We start from the raw sequence: 21,101 nt of genomic DNA on the forward strand, positions 1-21,101 counted from the left end.
TTTCCATCTATTCTTATTAGAGAATCACTATTGACAAGTATAGAAAGACATTGAGAGCATAAAAATGTGAAACAAGAAGATTCGTTTAAAAGAACCAATTAATTGACCTGGTCTTGCATCAACAATTTTAGAGGGCTCACAATTATTCTAGTCTTTTTAACAGCATGGGGAGTACCTGTTAAGAAATAAAATAACGTTCACCTTTGAACTCTCCAATTTAGGAAATTAGGTTCAAAAAGAGGTAAAAAAAAACACAGAATGAGACATTAAACTAAAGAAAAAATTTCGCAAAAATGCCTGAAGGTGGTGGGCCACATTCTCCCTTGTAAGCTTTTCAACATTCATCAGGTCAAGAACCTGTTTAGGCACAGGTTCTGCAGAAAGAATTATTAACAATAAAATGGTTAAGGACCTCAACATTTCATTGTTATCACCTACTCAAACAGTTTTATCTAATGCACAATCCTTCTATTATGGCTCATTAATCCTCTATCTTAACTATAAGTGTCTTTGTAATAATAACAATGATGCTTTGGCATACATTCTCGTGTGAAACTCCTTACAATTTTGTTTTTATTCATAAAAAATCAAAAGAAATAAATAATTTACCATAGTCTTTCTTCCGTACGAGTATCAAAAGAAATATGTAACTTTTCAATGATTATTAGCAAAACAGTATGTGGTAAGAGAGAAAAAAATAATGTCTCAAGCATGGAGTATTTGAATGTCTTTATGAAATATGTTAGTATCTCATTATTTACAATTTTGTAAGTATTTAAAAAGACTTTAGTTTTATCTTTTTAGTTAATATATCAGTATCTCACCGTATAAATAACTTTTAAACAAAATACAATCTTATATTTCTCTAATTAATATATATATATATATATATATATATATTCATTTGTAATAGATATGTAAAATAATTTTTAATATTAATAAAAATCTATGATTAATTTATGAATTAGATTCTAAATTGGTCTTGAATATTAGTTATCAAGGTAAACTAATGTTAAAGATAAATTTAGATTTAATTTATATATTAATTATAACTTTGTATTATTAATAAAGATTATTTAGGTATTAATAATTTTTAATTTATAAAATAGTGTTTAACTTAATCCATAATAACTAATTTTTTTTGTTTATAAAATAGTTGTTATTTAAAACCAAGTAACTTAAGAAATATAAACATAATTTTATATTGCAGTAGTTTTCAACCAAAATGAAAGATTAACCATTTATTAAGGCTGGGCATAATTAACTCAAATATTCTAGACTGTAATTTATCTATATTGTTTTATAATTTAAGAAACTAAACTATTTATACTAAAAACTAATCATACTATTTAGTAGTTCAGTTTAGAAAAAACTAAACTGTTATAACTTGCAGTTAACTGTTTTAAACCGTAATTTTATTTCTGTTTAATGGTTTTTTCTTTTTATCAAAATTTTTTCTCCATCAAAATTCAAGAGAACTCGCTGTTTTTGCTTTTGTTTTTGTTAGAGCAACGTGCTTGATGAAATTATGCAGAAGGAAGAAAAGTGTGTTACGAAAGAGAGGGAGAGAAAGCGAGATATTTCTCATTAAGCATGAATGAAAAGAAAACAACAGTATTTGTGGTAGAGGAAGAGAAAAGGTCTTACTGACAGTTAGAGTTGTTTGGATTATAAGAACAGTTTTTACTTATATGCTTGGTACGTTTTTGGTTTGTGTCACTAATTATCTATTTTTTTGCATTAATATTTAATTAATAGTATAATCACTCTGTTGGTTTTGAATATGAGAGAAAAAAACAGTGTTGTGTTTTTGAATATGAGAGAAAAAAAAAGTGTTGAAATTTTAATTAATTGTATATGGCATGTATAAGGACTGTACTTTTAAATGTTCTTATAATTATCTGAAGTTTATTATTAATAACCATCTTTTATTTTTAGATAAATTCTAAGAAAAGATAGATTAGACAAAAGTTAAATAAAGTTAAAACAATAAAATAGTATTAATTACCTCCCTTTTTCATCCTCTATCAATAGATTTTTCTTATACTTTTTTCAATATTTAACTTGTGTATTCATGCTACCTAATGTAGCTAAATCTGTGTGGTCTATTTAAATTGATCAGAGTCTTATAAAATGTATTGAGTGTTGGTTTAGAATTGTTTTACTGCAATGTAATTGCAGTATAATTGGAAAAAAATAGTATAATCACTACAAAAATATTGAATTTTAGAAGGAGTTATGTTCTGGCGGTTTTGAAAACTCTGGTTCCGGCGGTTCGAATAGAAAACCGCTCCTAAATTATTTTTATATTTTTTAAATAATTTTCCAAAAATATCTACCTGACTCTCCTTCTCCTAAAATACTCCGCGATACATTTCTGCCTTCATACATTTTTCTCCAAAAAGTTCAGCATAATTATTTTCCTCCAATCCCCGTACCATCTTCTTGTTGGTCTTCCCCTGTGTTGTGTTCGTCGTTGAGGCGTTGTAGTTACGTAAGTCGTGTTCGCTCTCGGAATTCCTCACATCTGCGTAAGTCACTTTATTTTCATTTCATTCAATGATTCGGGGAAGAGTACGATTACAGGTTCACTGTGTTCAAGGCTAACTTGCGCCGTGCTCGGCGCCACCAGAGCCTGGATCCTTCTGCGGTTCACGGGGTGACTCAGTTCTCCGACCTTACGCCGACAGAGTTTCGAAATAAGGTTTTGGGCCTGTGAGATGTGAGGTTGCCCTCCGATGCGGAAAAAGCTCCCATTCTCCCCACCGATAATCTTTCGAGTGATTTTGATTGGAGAGATAACGGTGCAGTTACCGCTGTCAAGAATCAGGTTCCAATAGTACTAATTATGATGATATGATTTGTGAATGTTTGTTTTAGAATAATTGATTTCGATTGGTTGGTGAATTAGGGTTCATGCGGTTCGTGTTAGAGCTTCAGTGCTACTGGGGCTCTGGAAGGGGCTCACTTTCTGGCAGCAGGGGAACTTGTGAGTCTTAGTGAGCAGCAGCTTGTTGATTGTGATCACGAGGTTTTCTTTCGCCCTTTATCTTCTTGCTAACGACCTTTAACTCATTGATTGTTCGTGCAATTTTTTATGTAGTCTTATTATTGCTTGATATGGTGTAACTTTTGTATTGGTTTAAGACACTTCATGTCCTCTAGTTAGGAAACTAACTGTTCTGGAAAAATGACAAACTTTTAGGACATGAAGATCAAGCATGTGTGTTTTTACTAGGCCTGTGTTCTTTCAATTGTTCGTTCTTTTGGGGTTTATCATTGATCAGGACATGTCACTATATTGCGCTGAGTTTGGGAGGTAAAATTTTGTATGGTTTGTTTAGAACGAGTGTCCTGAGATATAATTTGGCTTTACCATTTAAGGTGCTTTTACTGAACTTAATTCTTCTATGCTTATTGATGGAAAAATTTAGTCTGCCTTAATTCTTTTATGGCTGTCAATTAGAGAATATAATTCCGAAGGGTGATATTTTTAGAGGTTAAAATACTCTTATTTCATTCATATATGTTCAAACGTCAATGCAATAAATGCAGTCAATTTTCTAATGTATATCCTCCATCTTAAAAGGTGGTGAATCTAAAAAGGTCCATGTTAAGATCTTTTCATAGCAATGTGCATACCATGAGTATGCTTTGCCCTATGTTTGAAACATTCAACGTGACTTTGAAACTGAATTAAATAATTTTATTAACACTCTTCAAAATAGTAAATGAGTGAAATAATTCTATTGAATCAAACACAGTGAGGGAGAAATATTATTAATCAAGAACTATATAATTGATTTAAAATGTGTGAACTGGAGAGCTGGAGAGAACTGCCCGTGTTCATTCTGCTCCATTGTCAGATCAAACTCCCATTACAAAGCAAACTTCTGCTTTTGAGAATGGTGTGATGCTCTGCTTCTCTTTCCATCACTAAGGTTGAGTTGTCTATGATATATGTTTAATATTCTTTATGATGTAGGGAACTTGTCTCGGAAAATCTCTAGTGCAAGCTCCCTTGGAAGCTTGGAAGAAAGCCACTTTCTGCAAGCATCGTTGGACTCATCTGATAGTATTTCTGATAGAAGAAACCCAGGAGAACTAAGTATGAGTCCTTACTATGTGAAAAGCATGACACTCAGTTCTTTTGAAGCTGCACTTCGTCAGAAGGAGGGTGAACTTGCTTCATACATGTCACGTCTGGTATGATTTTTTTTGCCTTCATTCCCTGTAAACGTTTTGCACCATACATTCTTATTCAGGGCTCGACATTCTCTTATCATTGAGAATTTATCATGATGTTCAAGTAATAGAATTTATGTTAGGTAAACTTTAAAAGGGTCCCATGTGTTTTTTTTAATAATTGTAAAAGTAGAAAAGTAGTTTGTTTGCTCTTGCAAAGTCTTCTACGGCAGAAGCTTATGTACCTTGCAAGACTTTGGTGCACATGGTGATGCAAGCAACGTGTAAGATGGGTGGTGAAGTTTTGTTTTATGTGTGCAACTCACTTATAAAAGTGAAGTGAATAAGTGGTTGTAAGATATAACCACAGAGAAGAAAAAGAGCAAAGTGCAGCAATAGAGAGCTATGTGAGTGTGTGGAAAAGAGAGGAAGAGAGCCACGGGAAAAATTGTTGTAGTGTGCACCACCGTGAAGAGAGAAAAATAGGGAGGGCCTGTGTTGTGTATTGGGTGTATTAGGAGTGTATCTTTGAGAGTCTAAGAGTGTTTCTTGTATTTCTGAAAATTTTTATTTTCAATAAAAGTATATTTGATACCAACAAATTGGTATCAGAGCTTTCACAGTCTGAGTGTTCGAGTTAAAAGAGAGAGTGAGAAATGGAAAACTTTGCAAACAGTGTGTCTCTACCCCAATTATCAAAGAAAGTTAATTATGACAATTGGAGTGTGCAAATGAGAGCTCTTTTTGGGATCCCAAGACGTATGGGATGTAGTGGAGAGTGGGTATGAAGAACCCACAGATGACGAAGCACAGACGGTTGCCCAACTTGCAGCGTTGAAGAAAACGCGTGTGAAGGATAAATCAGCTCTATACATATTGTACCGAGCTGTGGATGAATCTGGCTTTGAGAAGATAGTAAATGCTAAATCTTCAAAAGAAGCATGGCAGATTCTGGAGAAAGTATACAAAGGTGACAACCGAGTCAAGCAAGTCAGGCTTCAAACTCTTAGAGGCGAGTTTGAAAGTTTGAGAATGAAGGAAAAAGAAAAAGTAACCGAGTATATATCTCGGGTGGAAGCAGTGGCAAATCAAATATGTAAAAATGGAGAGGAATTGCCAGCCAGAAGGGTGGTAGAGAAAATTTTGAGATCACTAACAGATGATTTCGAAAGCATAGTTTGCGCTATCGAGGAATCGAAGGACCTCTCAACGCTCTCAGTTGAAGAGCTTACTGGGTCACTTGAGGCCCATGAACAAAGGAGAAGAAAAATGAAAGAACCTCTTGACCAAGCACTACAAGTGCAACTTGACTTAAGAGGAACTCGAAACACTCAGGGCCAAGATCCTAGAGGAAGAGGAAGAGGTGGCCGAGGACGCGGTGGACGTGGCAGAGGTGGACGTGGCAGAGGTGAATTTGAAGCCGACACAAACCAGACCAGACAACAGAATTGGCGTGGTCGTGGTCAAGGAAGAGGTCGAGGAGGTCGATCTAAGTCAGGAATTGAATGCTTCAAGTGTGGCAAAATTGGCCACTACGCAAACGAGTGCAGATCAGGTAATTGCTATAATTGTGGGAAGCCAGGCCACATAGCAAAATATTGTGAGGCTGAAAAGAAAAAGGAAACAAATTTTCTTACTGAGGAAACCAATGAAGAAATTGGGATCTTATTGATGTCAAAAAATCCAGAAGCTGAGCTTGTGCCAAACTGTTCAAACAATTCGGTTTGGAACTTGGACACCGGCGCAAGTAACCATATGTGTGGCGACGAGAGTTTATTCAAAGTACTTTCAAAGGTGGAATCCGGATCTGTTTCTTTCGGCGATGCTTCAAAAGTAACCGTCAAAGGTCGAGGAACGATCTGGTATGAACAGAAAATGGGCAAATCGGAGAGATCAGAGATGTATACTATATACCTGATCTCAAAAGCAACATACTGAGCATGGGACAGATAATGGAGAAGGGGTACTCAGTTTTGATGAAGGACCGAGAATTACAACTGAGGGATAAATTCGGGAGGCTCATCACCCAAGTAGAAATGAAGGAAAATCGCATGTACAAACTTGAGTTGAAAATAGTTCAAGATAAAAACATGCAACTTGATATGGAGGATGAGGCCATGAAGTGGCATTTGCGGTTCGGTCATCTTCACTTTGGAGGGTTGACCGAGTTGGTGAAAAAGGAGATGGTGCTCGGACTGCCTAAAATGAAATTTGAAAAGAAGTTCTGTGAAGAATGTGTGATCGGAAAGCAAGCAAGGACTTCATTCCCTCGGATCTCTGAATACCGAGCAAAGGAGCAACTTGAATTAATCCATACCGACTTGTGTGGGCCAATAACTCCATAATCATTTAGTGGTAAGAGATACTTTGTCTCCTTCATTGATGATTTCTCAAGGAAAACGTGGGTTCACTTTCTGAAGGAGAAGACAGAAGTGTTTGAAACTTTCAAGAAATTCAAAGTGATGATAGAAAAAGAAACAAACAAAGTCATCAAAACAGTCCAATCTGACAGAGGAGGTGAGTTTATTTCTGTCAAGTTCAATAAATACTGCGAGGAACATGGAATCAAGCGTTTCTTGACGGCTCCATACTCCCCACAACAAAATGGTGTTGCTGAGAGGAAGAATCAGACCATTCTTGATATGGTTCGAACCATGCTTAAAGGGAAGAATATGCCAAAGAAGTTCTGGGCAAAAGCGGTGCAATGCACAGTTTATGTGCAAAACAGATGTCCACATGCAAAGTTGGGTGAGAAGACGCCTTAGGAGATTTGGAGTGGTGTGAAGCCGAATGTCTCTCATCTAAAGGTGTTCGGCAGTATAGCCTATGGGCAAGTACCAAGTCAGCACAGGACAAAATTAGAAGATCGGAGCAAGAAGTACATATTTATCGGGTATGATAAAAATTCTAAAGCATATAAATTATTTGATCCTGTTAACAACAAAGTAGTGGTGAGCCGAGATGTTCACGTGGAGGAAACAAAGGAGTGGTGTTGGAGTAACCTGGTCGAAAAAGAAACTAGCTCAGAGATTGTTGTACCTTCAGCAACAACAACCACTGAGTCCTCAGATGAAGAAACTGAGCCACAACATCCTAGGATGAGAAGTCTACAGGACATATACGACACTACAAATGAAGTTCATGTTGTATGTCTTCTGGCCGACTCTGATGACTTGAGTTTTGAGAAAGCTGTCCAAGATGAGAAGTGGAGAACAGCCATGGATGAGGAAATCGGAACGATTGAACGCAACAAAACTTGGGAACTGACTAACCTTCCTGAAGGAGCTCGACCCATTGGAGTAAAATGGGTGTACAAAAAGAAGATGAATGTTGAGGGAGAGGTTGAGCGTTATAAGGCTCGACTTGTGGTAAAGGGGTATAGACAAAAGGAGGGGATAGAATATGATGAAGTATTTGCTCCTGTCACGAGAATGGAGTCAATCCGACTCTTGATCTCGTTAGCTGCTCAGAACCAATGGCCAATTCAACAGATGGATGTGAAGTCGGCATTTCTAAATGGCGTACTGAAAGAGGAGGTGTATGTTGAGCAACCACTCGGGTACATGAAGAGAGGGGATGAGAAGAAAGTGTTGAGATTGAGAAAAGCCCTCTATGGACTGAAGCAGGCTCCCCGTGCCTGGAATGAGAGAATTGATGGGTACTTCAAGAAAACCGGGTATAAACAATGTCCGTACGAACATGCCTTGTACACAAAGAAATCAGAAAAGGATATGATGATAGTTGCTCTCTATGTCGACGACCTCATATTCATTGGAAGCAACACGAAGCTGATTAAGGAGTTTAAGGAGGCAATGGAAAAAGAGTTCGAGATGACAGACTTAGGCTTGATGAAATATTTTCTTGGCCTGGAAGTGAAGCAATCGGAGGAAGGGATTTTTATATCCCAAGAGAGGTACGCACTTGAAATTTTAAAGAAGTTTAAAATGGAGGACTGCAACCCGGTTTCTACTCCAATGGAACCTGGCACTAAACTATGGAAGTTTGATGGAGGAGAACGAGCTGATTCTGGGAGATATCGAAGTTTAATCGGAAGTCTAAGGTACCTTACAAGCACGAGACCCGACTTAATGTTGAGTGTTGGGATAATGAGCAGATTCATGGAGGATCCAAACTATACACATTGGAAGGCACTGAAGAGAATTTTGAGATATATTCGAGGAACCCTATCACTTGGTCTTTTCTATTCAAAATCATATGACTATCGACTAGTGGGTTACTCAGACAGTGATTGGTGTGGTGATATTAATGACCGGAAAAGTACTTCAGGTTACGTATTCCTACTTGGAAATACAGCTTTTACTTGGCTGTCTAAGAAGCAACCCATTGTAACTCTATCTACCTGCGAGGCAGAGTATGTGGCGGCCTCTTGGAGCGTGTGTCATGCAGTTTGGCTTTTAAATCTATTAAAGCATTTGGGAGTGATCCAAGATGAAGGGATTGTGATCCGAGTTGATAACAAGTCGGCAATCGAGTTGGCAAAGAACCCAGTTAATCACGGCAGGAGCAAGCACATCGACGTCCGTTTTCATTTCATTCGAGAACAAGTCAAAGAAGGAAAGGTCAAGCTGGAACATGTTGAAAGCCGAGCTCAAGCCGCAGACATATTCACCAAGCCACTACCAACCACATTGCTAGAGAATTGCAAAAGGCTTATTGGAATGAGATAATGAAATACAATGCAAGAGGACCAATTTAAAGTTTACGGGGGAGTTTTGTTAGGTAAACTTTAAAAGGGTCCCATGTGTTTTTTTTTAATAATTGTAAAAGTAGAAAAGTAGTTTGTTTGCTCTTGCAAAGTCTTCTACAGCAGAAGCTTATGTACCTTGCAAGACTTTGGTGCACATGGTGATGCAAGCAACGTGTAAGATGGGTGGTGAAGTTTTGTTTTATGTGTGCAACTCACTTATAAAAGTGAAGTGAATAAGTGGTTGTAAGATATAACCACAGAGAAGAAAAAGAGCAAAGTGCAGCAATAGAGAGCTGTGTGAGTGTGTGGAAAAGAGAGGAAGAGAGCCACGGGAAAAATTGTTGTAGTGTGCACCACCGTGAAGAGAGAAAAATAGGGAGGGCCTGTGTTGTGTATTGGGTGTATTAGGAGTGTATCTTTGAGAGTCTAAGAGTGTTTCTTGTATTTCTGAAAATTTTTATTTTCAATAAAAGTATATTTGATACCAACAATTTATATTTTATCACTAATATAATTTATATTTTATCACTAATATAATTTATATTAAGCTGTTGGATTATAAGACAGTGATCTGGATGACCCTTTTTTATTTGGGATACAATGATGATATATTTTAATAATACAAATTCCAGGCATCATTGGAATCTATCCGCGATTCTCTTGCTGACGAGCTGGTTAAAATGACGGAACAGGTGAATTTTGCTTCCTGTTTACCACTTATGGGTCACGTTCCTTTTCATTAACCATGACATGTATATCATATCTACCCTGCAGTGTGAGAAGTTGCTTGGGGACGCTGTTGTATTACCTGGCTTACTATCAGAGCTAGAAGCACTAAGGAGGAGGCAAGGAAGAATACTGAATTCTAATGCACTTTTATTTACTAGTGTATCTCTATTATGCAAAATATATTATTATTTATGTTGTAAATAATCCTTTTGTCTGTACTAAATCTTAACGATGCATATTATTGATATTAACGTTGTTTACGATAAATAAGTTCTTATAATCTGCATTCTTCAAATATTATGTCTCATTTAAAAAATAGACAAACAGTAAGTCTTGAGAAGAAAAGCATACCTTTTTATATATACACTAGTAGAAAAATACCTTTTTATGACAGACCTATTATAACGGATAAAAATTATCCATTATAATAGGTTGACTGGTGACAGAATGGTAATAAAAGTAAAACATATTATAACGTAGTTTTGTAAATCCGTTATAATATGAAATGTGGTGGCAAACTTGTAAATAAATTTAAAACATATTATAACGTAGATTTATATATCAGTTATAATTTCAAACACGGTGACAAACTTGTAAATAAATTGAAAACATATTATAACGGAGTTATACATATCTCTTATAATACATAAGAGGATTAGAAAACTTTGGTAATATATTAGAACTGATTTTAAAAAATATCTCATAATATCTCTCAAAATCTGATTTTTCTATTTTCCTCAACAATTTCAGTCAGGTTAAAGTGTCGAAGTCTTCGCAAGCCCTAATTTCTCCTCACATTGAATTGATGGCGCGATCTTCCCACATTGTTGGCTCTCCATGGTCTTCCCACGCTCTCCATGTCGTGGTCTCGGAGGCGCCGGACAAGTAGTTTGTGTCACCGAAGCTTCCGATTACATCGCTTCCTGGCTCGTTAAGTTTCTTCTCGAATGTGGCTACACCGTCAAGGCCACCGTTCGCGACACGAGTATGTTTTTTTTACTTCTGTAATTTTTGTTTTCGTCAGTGATTATTTGTGGTGATGCATTACTATTTGGAAGATTAAAGATTGGGAAATGTGTGATGTGTAGATGATCCCGAAAACGTAGATCACTTGCTCAGCCTTGATGGTGCGAATGAGAGATTGAATCTCGTCAAGGCGAATCTTCTAGAAGAAGGTTGCTTTGACTCTGCCGTTGAAGGTTGTCACGCTGTGTTTCACACTGCTTCTCCCTTTTTCAACGATGTCAAAGATCTGCAGGTTTGCTTCTTTTGCGATTTAATTTATGTATTTATTTTTTAATCTGTTTTGGCTGTGTAATATTTTGTTTTTAATTTATCTATTGCAGACTGAGTTGTTGGATCTGGCAATGAAGGGGACTCTGAATGTTCTGAAATCGTGTGTGAACTCGCCCACGCTGAAACGCGTCGTTTGAAATTCTTTTATTGCTGCAGTTGCATTCAGTTTTTGCTTTAATTGTAGAACTATTTTAGCGGTGGAGATTGCTAGAAGCATAATGTATTTCCATGAAGAGTGTGAGGCTTCAATCATTCACTGTGACATAAAGCCTCAAAACATCTTGGTGGATGAGTTTTGGATTGCCAAAATATCCGATTTTGAGCTTGCAAAACTTCTCATGCCCGATCAAACCAGAACCATGACAGGGGCAAGAGGAACAAGAGGGTACTTGGCCCTTGAATGGAACAAGAATGGCCCAATATCTGTCAAGACTGATGTTTATAGATACAGAATAATGCTGTTGGAAATTTTATGTTGCAGAAGAAACATCGAAGTTCATGCCCCTGAACCTGAGGCGGTTAGTCTCTGCTCTTGAGCTTATAACTGTTTTGTTGCAGGAAAACTCAATAAGCTTTTTCCTTGGGAAGTGGTGGATGACAAAACTGCCGTGGAAAATATGGTTAAAGTGGCACTTTGGTGTATCCAAGATGAACCTTTTCTTCGCCCAACAATGAAGAGTGTCGTATTGATGTTAGAAGGGGTCACTGACATAGAAATTCCTCCTTGTCCCGCTTCTAATTCTACTTGAATTTTCTCTGTTAAGAAATTTCGCAGTGTTCATGAATCATATGCTTTTCAGTTTATTTGTTTGTGGTTGTCTTACTGCCACTTGTTAGGCTTATTTTATGGTGCTGTTAAGGTAACAAGACAGAAGTTGAACTAGTAATGCATAAGGTTGGGATGGCATTGTTTGATTAATGTAGCCAACTCCAACTAATGGGGTAAGGCTTATCTAATGAAGTTTGGTTTATTTAACATCAGTTTTAAAAAGATATCTGGATACTTATTACAATAATTTATTAGATATTATTTCTTAGCTTACTGTTTCTTATCCATGAATAGGTTGACATTTTGTTTCTCAAATATATTATTGCTGAGAGCAATTATGAGCAAAGAAGTTGAAAATATGCACTTTGGTGATGGTTCATGCATCAATAATGAATGTGGTGTAGTTGGCAACACTCTTCATAAAGAAGAAAATGGCAACATAGAAAAACAATTTCATAGTTGGGAGATGAAAGAAGAACCCGTGTAGGTGATCAAGATCAAGAAAGTTTTTCTAGTTATTTATGGAAAAGAAAATCATTTGTTCTAAAAATGATTTGTTCTTTTAACTCTCTTAATTTTTAGAACCCCAAGGGTGTTGTTAAAACAGGATTATAATTTCATTGGAGGTTAATTATAATAATTTTTTTTTTAAAAAAACATATATTATAACGTACTAAACAATGTACGTTATAATATCTTTCGTGCATATTATAACTGATTTCAGAAATTACGTTATAATATGTTAATATAACGTAAATTTCTGCTACGTTATAAAATGCGCAGACTTATTATATCGTCCAGAATTATATCTTCAGTAACTACGTTATAATAGATCATTTTTGTACGTTATAAAATGTGATTTTTCCACTAGTGATAAGGCGAGCTTAAATTTTATTCTCTTATTGACTAATTATAGTTCTATATTATGATTGGATGGTTAGTAATTGAATTTGCCGAAGTTGTTTCTTTTTCCCGCTTCAAATGTCTATAACTATTTTGAAAATAATGTAGTTTGAAATTGGAGTAAGTTGGATCTATGATTGTTCCCTATGAAGAAAATTTTGTTTATTTATTTAAGTGTGCCTTTGCTTTGGTTGGTTTAGTTATCATCACAAGATTGGTTTCTAATGTTTATATCTAATGTTTACGTGCACTTCTAGATTCACCTAGTATCATTAGAAGAAAATTACTGGCAGTTTTGTTTAACCCCAGTTATTTTCGGCAGGTTTAGTAAAACCCTTACTAATACTGGTGGTTTTAGTAAAATCCTGTTAATACCGGCGGTTTTTCAAAACCTCAGTTAATTGTAATGGTTTTTTAAAAACACTGCTGGTAATTACTTAGCGACGTAGGTTTTTCCAACGATTTTTTTAACCACGAGTAACATATTTTTTGGAGGTTAAAACTGTTGGAAACGAAAAATATAACTCCCAGTAAAAATCTAATTTTTTGTAATGAATTTAAACATTGAGAAACAATTTATTAACATTCCAGATTATTCAAATTGAAAAGTATAATTTCTATAGGTTTTCAAACCTCCTTATTCATTAACCACACTGATCTATGTTATACAAAAGACAAACAATATTAGTTCAACTCAAAATTAGTACAATTAGCAAGTTTAGTTTAATTCAAAATTAGTACAATTTAATTCAAAATTAACATGATTAGCAGTTCAATTCAGTACAATTACATTTAGTGTAGTATGATAAAAAAAAATTAGTTCAGTTTGTCTTAACAATTCTTTAATTCAGCTTAGTTTAGAGAAACTAGATTTTAGTTCAATAGTTTATAATAGTGCAGTTAAATTCAGTTCGTTTTTCCCACCCTACCATTTAATCAGTTAGTATTGTTTTTCTTTTAGTGGGATTATGTTTGGTTTATCATCACAATAATTTGACCATAAATTGTACCGATAACAATAATATCAAGAGTTTCAATAATTATTTCATTTTAAATTCCAACAAATTGGTTATATTGAATGGGGTCACTTCGGACTAATTTGGCTGGATGTTATTTATTTTAACGGATTTTCCACATGTTCTTTAGTCAACTAGTTTTGAGAGTTGACCAAAGTCTAGTATTTGAACTAAGTTTATTTGCAAACACTTCAAGAAAAAAACCTTTAAAATTAATTTATTTACTATTTAAATTAAAAATTTAGAAAATTTATATGAGAAAGCTTCTAAAAATTAACTTAGACATTAATCAACTTAATTTATAAAACATATTTATTTTATTTTTCATTCTTGTTTTTCTTTTATAAAAAATATTATGCGAGAAATTTATCCTAAAATATTCGTAGTTTAATTTTGACCGTGATGGTTTGAAGCGTTCATCATGTTATCATAAGAAAACAATTTGGAAAATCTAAATACTTATTTTCAAAAGAGAGTAGAATTATAAATTTTAACCAATTACAAAGTTGATGGGTTCTTTTAGCCGTAGTAAAAAGTCCATTCGGCGATATGTCTCTTCCTTCATTTTTTTCTTTTTCTCATCTTCTCCTTCTTTTTCTCTTCTTTTCCTTCATTGTCGTCACTACCTATGCCTTTATCCTATTAGCATCGCCTTCATTGCCGCTGGCGTTGACTCTACGACAACCATGATTATCATGGACTCCTCTTTATCAATAAAAATATTTAATTCACCAACCAATTTTATCAATTAATTTATTATTGTCAGAGTTATCAATTAATCATTAAAATTTTGAAATTTATTATTAACTCTAGTAAAAAAAGTTTCTAACGTGCTATATATATGTTTCGATTTCGTAAAAACCAAAGAGTATAAAAACACGATGGCAGTTTTGTAATAATAGCCAAAGTTTCTAACGTGCTTTATTGCCTCGATTAAAACAGCAACTGATGCATAAAACCCTACCCCAACCACCTACCCTATCTACAAATCAGACTTCTCGTCTGACACATTTTTGGGAATAGCATTCTGCCTCGGTTATCTATCAACCGAAGCATATAACTCTGCAAAATCCCTCTGCAAGCACTGATATCCTATGAAAAATCCCAAAGCAGGGCATAGTGCCTCGGTTGTGCTCAGAATCAAGGCGGTATGTCCTACCACAACTCATCAACCTCTAAAACTGAACGTTTCAAAATCCATTTTGGCAAGCTGTATTGCCTCGGTTCCCGCCTAGTCGATGTCGTAAGGGATTTAGGTTTCAGTTTGCCCACGGACCGAGGCATATACATTGGCTATAATTTCAAAATTGCTATTACAAAATGTATTTTGAATTTTTTTTAAGGGTTTAGCCATTAGTTAACTATACAACCGAGGTAGTAGAGTGCCTATTGCCTCGGTTATTTTGAGGAATTGAGGTAGTAGCTCTTTCGTATGTTAAAAATTGAGAGAGTGAAAATAGAACACCATTTTCATTTCTTGCTTGCATGATCTTCTTCCTCGCTGTGAACGTTTCTGCGCCCTCCACTACTCCCTCTACCAGTCTCAAATGACTCAACCACGGTGCCTGCATTTGTGTCGCGCTCACGGCAATGCATCTCGCTGCCTCCAATGACACCGTTGCTCTCTCCACCACTTCTCCCTTCGTCGTCTTCAACGACCACAATGCCTCCATTTCTCTCTGCCTGCATCGACGTTTCTGCGTCGCTACTCTCCCCGCCGGTGCTCCCTCCGTCGCTGCCTCCAACGTCTCCACCGGTGCCTCGTGAACGAACTTTGAAGCTACCTTGGAGTTTTTGATCGAACGAATTGGTCTCCACGCTGCCTCCATATCTTTCATGCATTGCTCTCAACTTCGCTGCTAGTTAGTTCATTGCACAAGTTTGTTTCTGTGTTTGGTAATATGTGTTTGATAAGTATTTTGGTATTGATATATTGGTGATTTAATTATCAATTTTATTGTTATTTGGTGATTAAGATGAATATGAATTTGATAATTATTGTTGTGAGATTGATATATTGGTGATAGGATTATGAATTTTATTATTATTTGGTGATTAATATGAATATGTGTTTGATAATTATTGTTGCGAGATTGATGTATTGGTTATAGGACTAGCAATTTTATTGTTATTTGATGATTAGATTGATGTTGCATATGTAGCTATTTGTTTGCTTGAATATATATTGTTGTTGTGAATTAGGCTTAGTTTCCTGTTTGAGATTCAATATAAAAATTATTTACTATCTCCAGATTTTTTTGAACAAAGGTACTTTTTAGAAATGGTTAGGGAGGAGATGATAGTAATAATTTACAAGTATTGAATCTTGAATTGTCCGGTTGGACAGTTTAAGAAGAGTAATTTATCAGCATATAGTGTGAAGGGTCATAACATGTCCAATATGTGAAGAAAATACTACAACTCATAAATTAAAACACGGAAGGAAGATAGTGTATATGCGTCATCGGAGATTTTTACAACCTAATCATCCATATTGAAGGTTAAAAAAAGCATTCAATGGACAACAAGAGAAAGGCGATACACCAATTCCACTTACTAGCCTTGAAGTCCTTGAAAAAGTTAATAAAGTGCTTTATGTATTTTGGAAAGCATCCAAGAAGTCATCTGTAACAAACACTTGGAAGAAGAAATCAATATTCTTTTATCTTCCATATTGGTCAAAGTTAGATGTTAGACATTGCATAAATGTGATGCATGTAGAGAACACTACAGGAAAGAGCGTTATTATCGACGAGTATTTACCGACGGCCTTTAGGCCTTCGGAAAAATGTTGTTGGCATAATATACCGAAGGCATGTAGGTCTTCGGTAATGTCAGCGATGGGTTAAATTAGAAATTTGCGTTTGTTTGCCCCAAATTCCCAAATTTCAGAATTCCCTCTCTGCCCTTCTTTCGTCTCCCCAATTTTAGAAATCCCTCTCTCCCCTTCCCTGGTCTATTCGTTATTGCCCTAAGTTGAAGTTGGTCACCCTAAGCCATTGTCGTGTTGCTAACGCGAAGGTGGGTTCGTTGGTGGCTATTACTTTATGGTTTGTGTGGCTAGGGTTCGTGGCGCTTGCGGTAAGGTGGTGACTCGTAGAAGTTGGCGTTTACGTTAGGGGTGGTGGCGGTTAGTCAATTCAACACTGCAGTTTGACGGTGCACGTTTGGTGGTGTAGACGCTGATGGAGGTTCGTTGTTGGGTGGCGCTCTTTCATTCCCTACTCTCTGTTCCATGCAGTTTGTTGGTTTGAAGCGTGAGGTTGTCACGCTAAAGCGGTTTGAAGCAGTTGTTGTTGCGGATGCTGACGATGGCTGGTTTGCGGCTAGAGTTCATGTTTTGGTCCTTGTGAGTGTTGTGACAGGGGTAGGCGTTTTTGGGGGTTGGCGTGTCGAGGGCGTTGTAGTGAAGTGGTGTTGACTGATGCGTAGTGCTCAATTGCCACAACAAAAGGCCGTGTTTTGGTCTGATGTGAGATTAGTCTTCAACTTACTGACTAGTTGTACTAATGCAGTGTTGTTGTATCCTATGTTGAGTGCATAATTGCTTGTGGTAGATTGTATGTTAGATTTGGGTTGTATATGAGGATGTTGGCTGATGCGTACTTCATCTTGGGTGTGAATGCTTTAGTAGTGAGTAAATGTTATTTGATGAGATGATTCTAGTATGTGATATTTCAAAGTGCCTTTGTACCTGTCGTGGTGCCTCGTTAACCTATTAAGGGTGTCTCTGTTGTGAATCCTTCCTGTCTATTCTAGTGGGTATTTATGGGTTAATAGTTTATGTATTTATGGATTAAAGTTGACTGAAATTAACTAAATGCTATCTTGGGCAGTTTATTTGGAGACGGGTACAATTTTGATTGGTGACTGATGTTTTTTATTTCCTGTTTCTTAGAGATAAGAAATATAAAAGTGAATATGTGTACTCTGTTCTACATGTACAGTGATGATAGAATGTGGAATGATTGGGTTAAATCGTGTAAAATTATTGCTTGAGTCATGAAATAGATGTGGTAAGATACTCTATTTTAAATGTGGAAGTGATACATGCCAAGATTTAATCCATGTGTATTGTAATAATGTATTGGCTGTGAAGAGAGCATGGTGCCGTGAGCAAGCGTTATTGGAATGTTGTCTTGTCACTTTTAAATGCATTAAATGAGATGATGGATGATAACCAAATGATAAATGTTGTAGTATAGGTAAATAAAACTGAGTTGTAGGTAAGTTTGAATAAAGTTGCATGATCGATCTATTGTGTCTCTTTATATGTATAGTTAATATAAGTTGGCTATGGATGCTTTGGTTGTGTGTGATCGGTCCGATCATAAATGTTGTGAGTACTATAATATGACATGAATGGCTAATCTTTGGATTTCATATTAGATGCTACACATCAGTTATTGTGACTGCATGAACTCTGTTGCATGTTTTTCTTAGAGGTTGTTGTCACTAGTACAGAAAGAAAGGGCTTTAGACGTCTGTTACTTTGGGCTTTTAACGTCATATCCCGATCCAACGTCTTTACAGGTGACATTAATGGGACGTCAGACTCTTATTAAAGACGTCGAATTACACCAAAACTGACGTCTAAGGGCACTATAGACGTCGAACATGGCATTAATCGACGTCTGCAGCAGCTCGTGTCTTTGGGTAGCGTAATAGCACCTTCTTCCTTTGCTAGTTTCCTCATAAGAAAAGCTTGCGTCTTTTGAATATGTAGTGACATTTCAACCGAAAACCAAATCTGGGTCCTTGTCTAGTTCCATTCCAACCGCCAATGAAAAAGAATACAGTGACATGAGAACTAGACAAGGACCAGGTTCGATTTTGGGTTGAAATGATATAAGAGATACAAAAGACGCAAACTTTTCTTACGAGGAAACTAGCAAAGGGAGAAGGTGCTACTACGCTCCCTAAAGACACGAGAAAAACTACACGAAAACACAACGAAAAATCATTTTAATCGGTTCAAATGGAACATAATCCATCAAAGACTAATTTAATAGAAGTAAAATTAAATTTAAATGGTTCAAAAGAGCTAAAACGCACCTCGAAATGCAATGTCACAGAGAGAAAAGGCGAGGAGAAAGATGGTGAAGTGTGCGTAACTGCAGGTTCGTGATTTCTGATTTAATAGGAATCAAGACGTTGGTGCCCCTAGTGCCAGACGTCTATTCTCGACTAGACGTCGGGGACCTCACTAATATGACGTCCATTTGATTTAAAAATAAGTATTCGCAATGTATATAAACGTCGGACATCACGGGATCCGACGTCTAAATGGCGGAAAAAATGACTTTTCACATTCTAGCGCATATAGACATATGTTAGGAGTGTGCCCGACATCTAGGTTAACTTTTCACCTACCGTATCAGCCATGTAGACGTCTGTTATAGGGGGTCGACGTCTATAATCGCATATAGACGTCAAAGATGGTGGGATCAGACGTTTATATGACAAAAAAAATGACTTTTCACCTACCTATTAGGCATATAGACGTCGGGTAGGGGGGACCCTGACGTCTATAATATTATAGACGTTGGGGCCCCTCCTAATTGACGTCTAGATGCCCAACTTATTTACGAAAATGCCACCGGTCAATAATTTACATTGGTTATTTTGTGGTTTGACGTCTACGGGGTGACGTTAAAAGCCAATTCTGCACTAGTGTGTCTAATATATATGGTGTTGTTGTTACCTCTAGGTATCTTTTCGATGTTGTTGGATGCTAAACATGTTTATTTGAATGATTAGAACTGTGATTTCGTTGCTTGAGTGTAACAAATAAGAACGCATGGAATAAATTATGGTCTTTTAAAACCTCTGTTGTTATATTGTAATGTTGCTACACTACTTGAGTTACTTTCAACCTTTGGGTTGCACGCATGAGATGCAATTGTATCCTAGTTGTTTGATTATTGCAATATGTTATGATGGGTGCAATAAGCAGATGAGGGTTTTGATTTATTCTTTTTGCGAATGGTTAATAGTATGATTATCTATGTTGTGTATGAGCTGGAATAATTGAAATACATTCGCTGAAAATGTATGTAATAACATGATTAACAATGGTTTGGTTTGTGTTTGAGTTAATTAAGGTTTATAGGGATTAAGGGATGTTGAAGTAAGATTGTATCTGACTTGGGAACGTATTTAAAGTTAAATAAAACATGTCTCTTTCTTTTGTACAGGTTGAAGCAATTAAGAATATATCAGATTATGTGGCTCAACTGAGGAGGGATGGAAAGGGTCACGATATGTTTTGCTACCATGACTTCTCATATTGGTTGAAAAAATATGCCTTTGATGTTCATTTCCAATAGTATGGTAATTTTCTCCCAATACCTATGAGTTCTACTTACATTTATACTTTATGGCTTCTAGGTGTGTGGCACTTTGATGAAAGTCTATTTCATGATGCCGCTTGAACTTGGATAGTCTTTATAGTCTATATTAGTTCTCGTTTACATTTTCTCTTTCATTGTCTTCTCAGCTGTTTTCTTATTTAGAAGTAGAATTTAAATGTTTTTCCTCTGTATTGAGGTATAAGAACTTGTAGTGTTGTGGCAGCAAGTATATTATGTAAAAGAGTATATTATGCAATATCATTTTATATCTCCTTTTCAACTGTCCTTCTCCAGTACAAATATCAGTGGTTAGTTTGACTTGATGTCATGAAAATTTTCATATTATTGTTGTTTTTGACGGACTCGGGCCGTCGGTAATGCCCTTTTTTTTGGTACACTGCTCAACATCCAGGGAAAAACAAAAGATGGAGTGAATGTTCATTTGGATCTGGTTGACATGAAGATCCGAGAATAGTTGGCACCAAGAGAGATTGCTAAACATACTTATTTACTCTGTGCATGTTACACAATGTCTAGACAAGAGAAGATAAATTTTTGCCTTTGTTTAAAGAGTATGAAGGTACCACAAGGATACTCTTTAAATATCAAGAGCTTAGTGTCAATGCAGAGTTAAAGCTTGTTGGACTAAAGTTTCACGATTGCCACATCTTAATGCAACAATTGTTACCGATGGCAATTCGTGGTATTTTGGCCAAAAAATTTATGCACACCATAATCGATTGTGCTCATTTTTCTCATCAATATGTAGTAAAGTCATCAATCTTGTAAAGTTAGATGAACTTCAAAACAACATTATTATCATCTTGTGTTAGCTCGAAATGTTTTTCCCTCCACCCTTTTTTGATATGATGGTGCATTTACTTGTTTATTTGGTTAGAGAAATCAAGTTGTGTGGACCAGTATATGAAGATTTTGAAACGATATGTCACAAATCAATATAATCCAGAAGGTTCAATGATTGAAAGATATATTTTTAGCAAAATTATGAAGATAAAGTTTTGATGATGTCCAAATCAAGTCAAGAGATATCAAGTTTCAAGAAGATCCTTTAGAGACTTGTAGTATTATAGAAAGCTTTTGTAATAATTATAATTAAGTGTTTAGGACTTAAGTTCTTAGTA

At 35.9% G+C, this 21,101-nt stretch overlaps 1 protein-coding gene and 1 long non-coding RNA gene across 2 annotated transcripts; both read left to right on the top strand.

Moving 5' to 3' along the window:
• Positions 1-2,366: 2,366 nt before the first annotated feature.
• Positions 2,367-4,070, top strand: LOC108347205 (uncharacterized). Its single transcript, XR_008247011.1, has 3 exons — positions 2,367-2,830; positions 2,912-3,908; positions 3,986-4,070. It is a non-coding gene; the product is annotated as an uncharacterized LOC108347205 (long non-coding RNA).
• A 6,323-nt stretch (positions 4,071-10,393) lies between these two features.
• On the top strand, positions 10,394-11,393 carry LOC128195451 (phenylacetaldehyde reductase-like). The gene is made up of 3 exons (XM_052873084.1): positions 10,394-10,607; positions 10,711-10,880; positions 10,969-11,393. Exons 1-3 carry the CDS (start codon positions 10,460-10,462, stop codon positions 11,053-11,055), a joined length of 405 nt encoding a protein of 134 aa, XP_052729044.1. The 5' UTR covers positions 10,394-10,459; the 3' UTR covers positions 11,056-11,393.
• Positions 11,394-21,101: the final 9,708 nt, after the last annotated feature.

This window comes from Vigna angularis, chromosome 2 (assembly GCF_016808095.1).
Source record: "Vigna angularis cultivar LongXiaoDou No.4 chromosome 2, ASM1680809v1, whole genome shotgun sequence".
Lineage (NCBI taxonomy): Eukaryota > Viridiplantae > Streptophyta > Magnoliopsida > Fabales > Fabaceae > Vigna > Vigna angularis.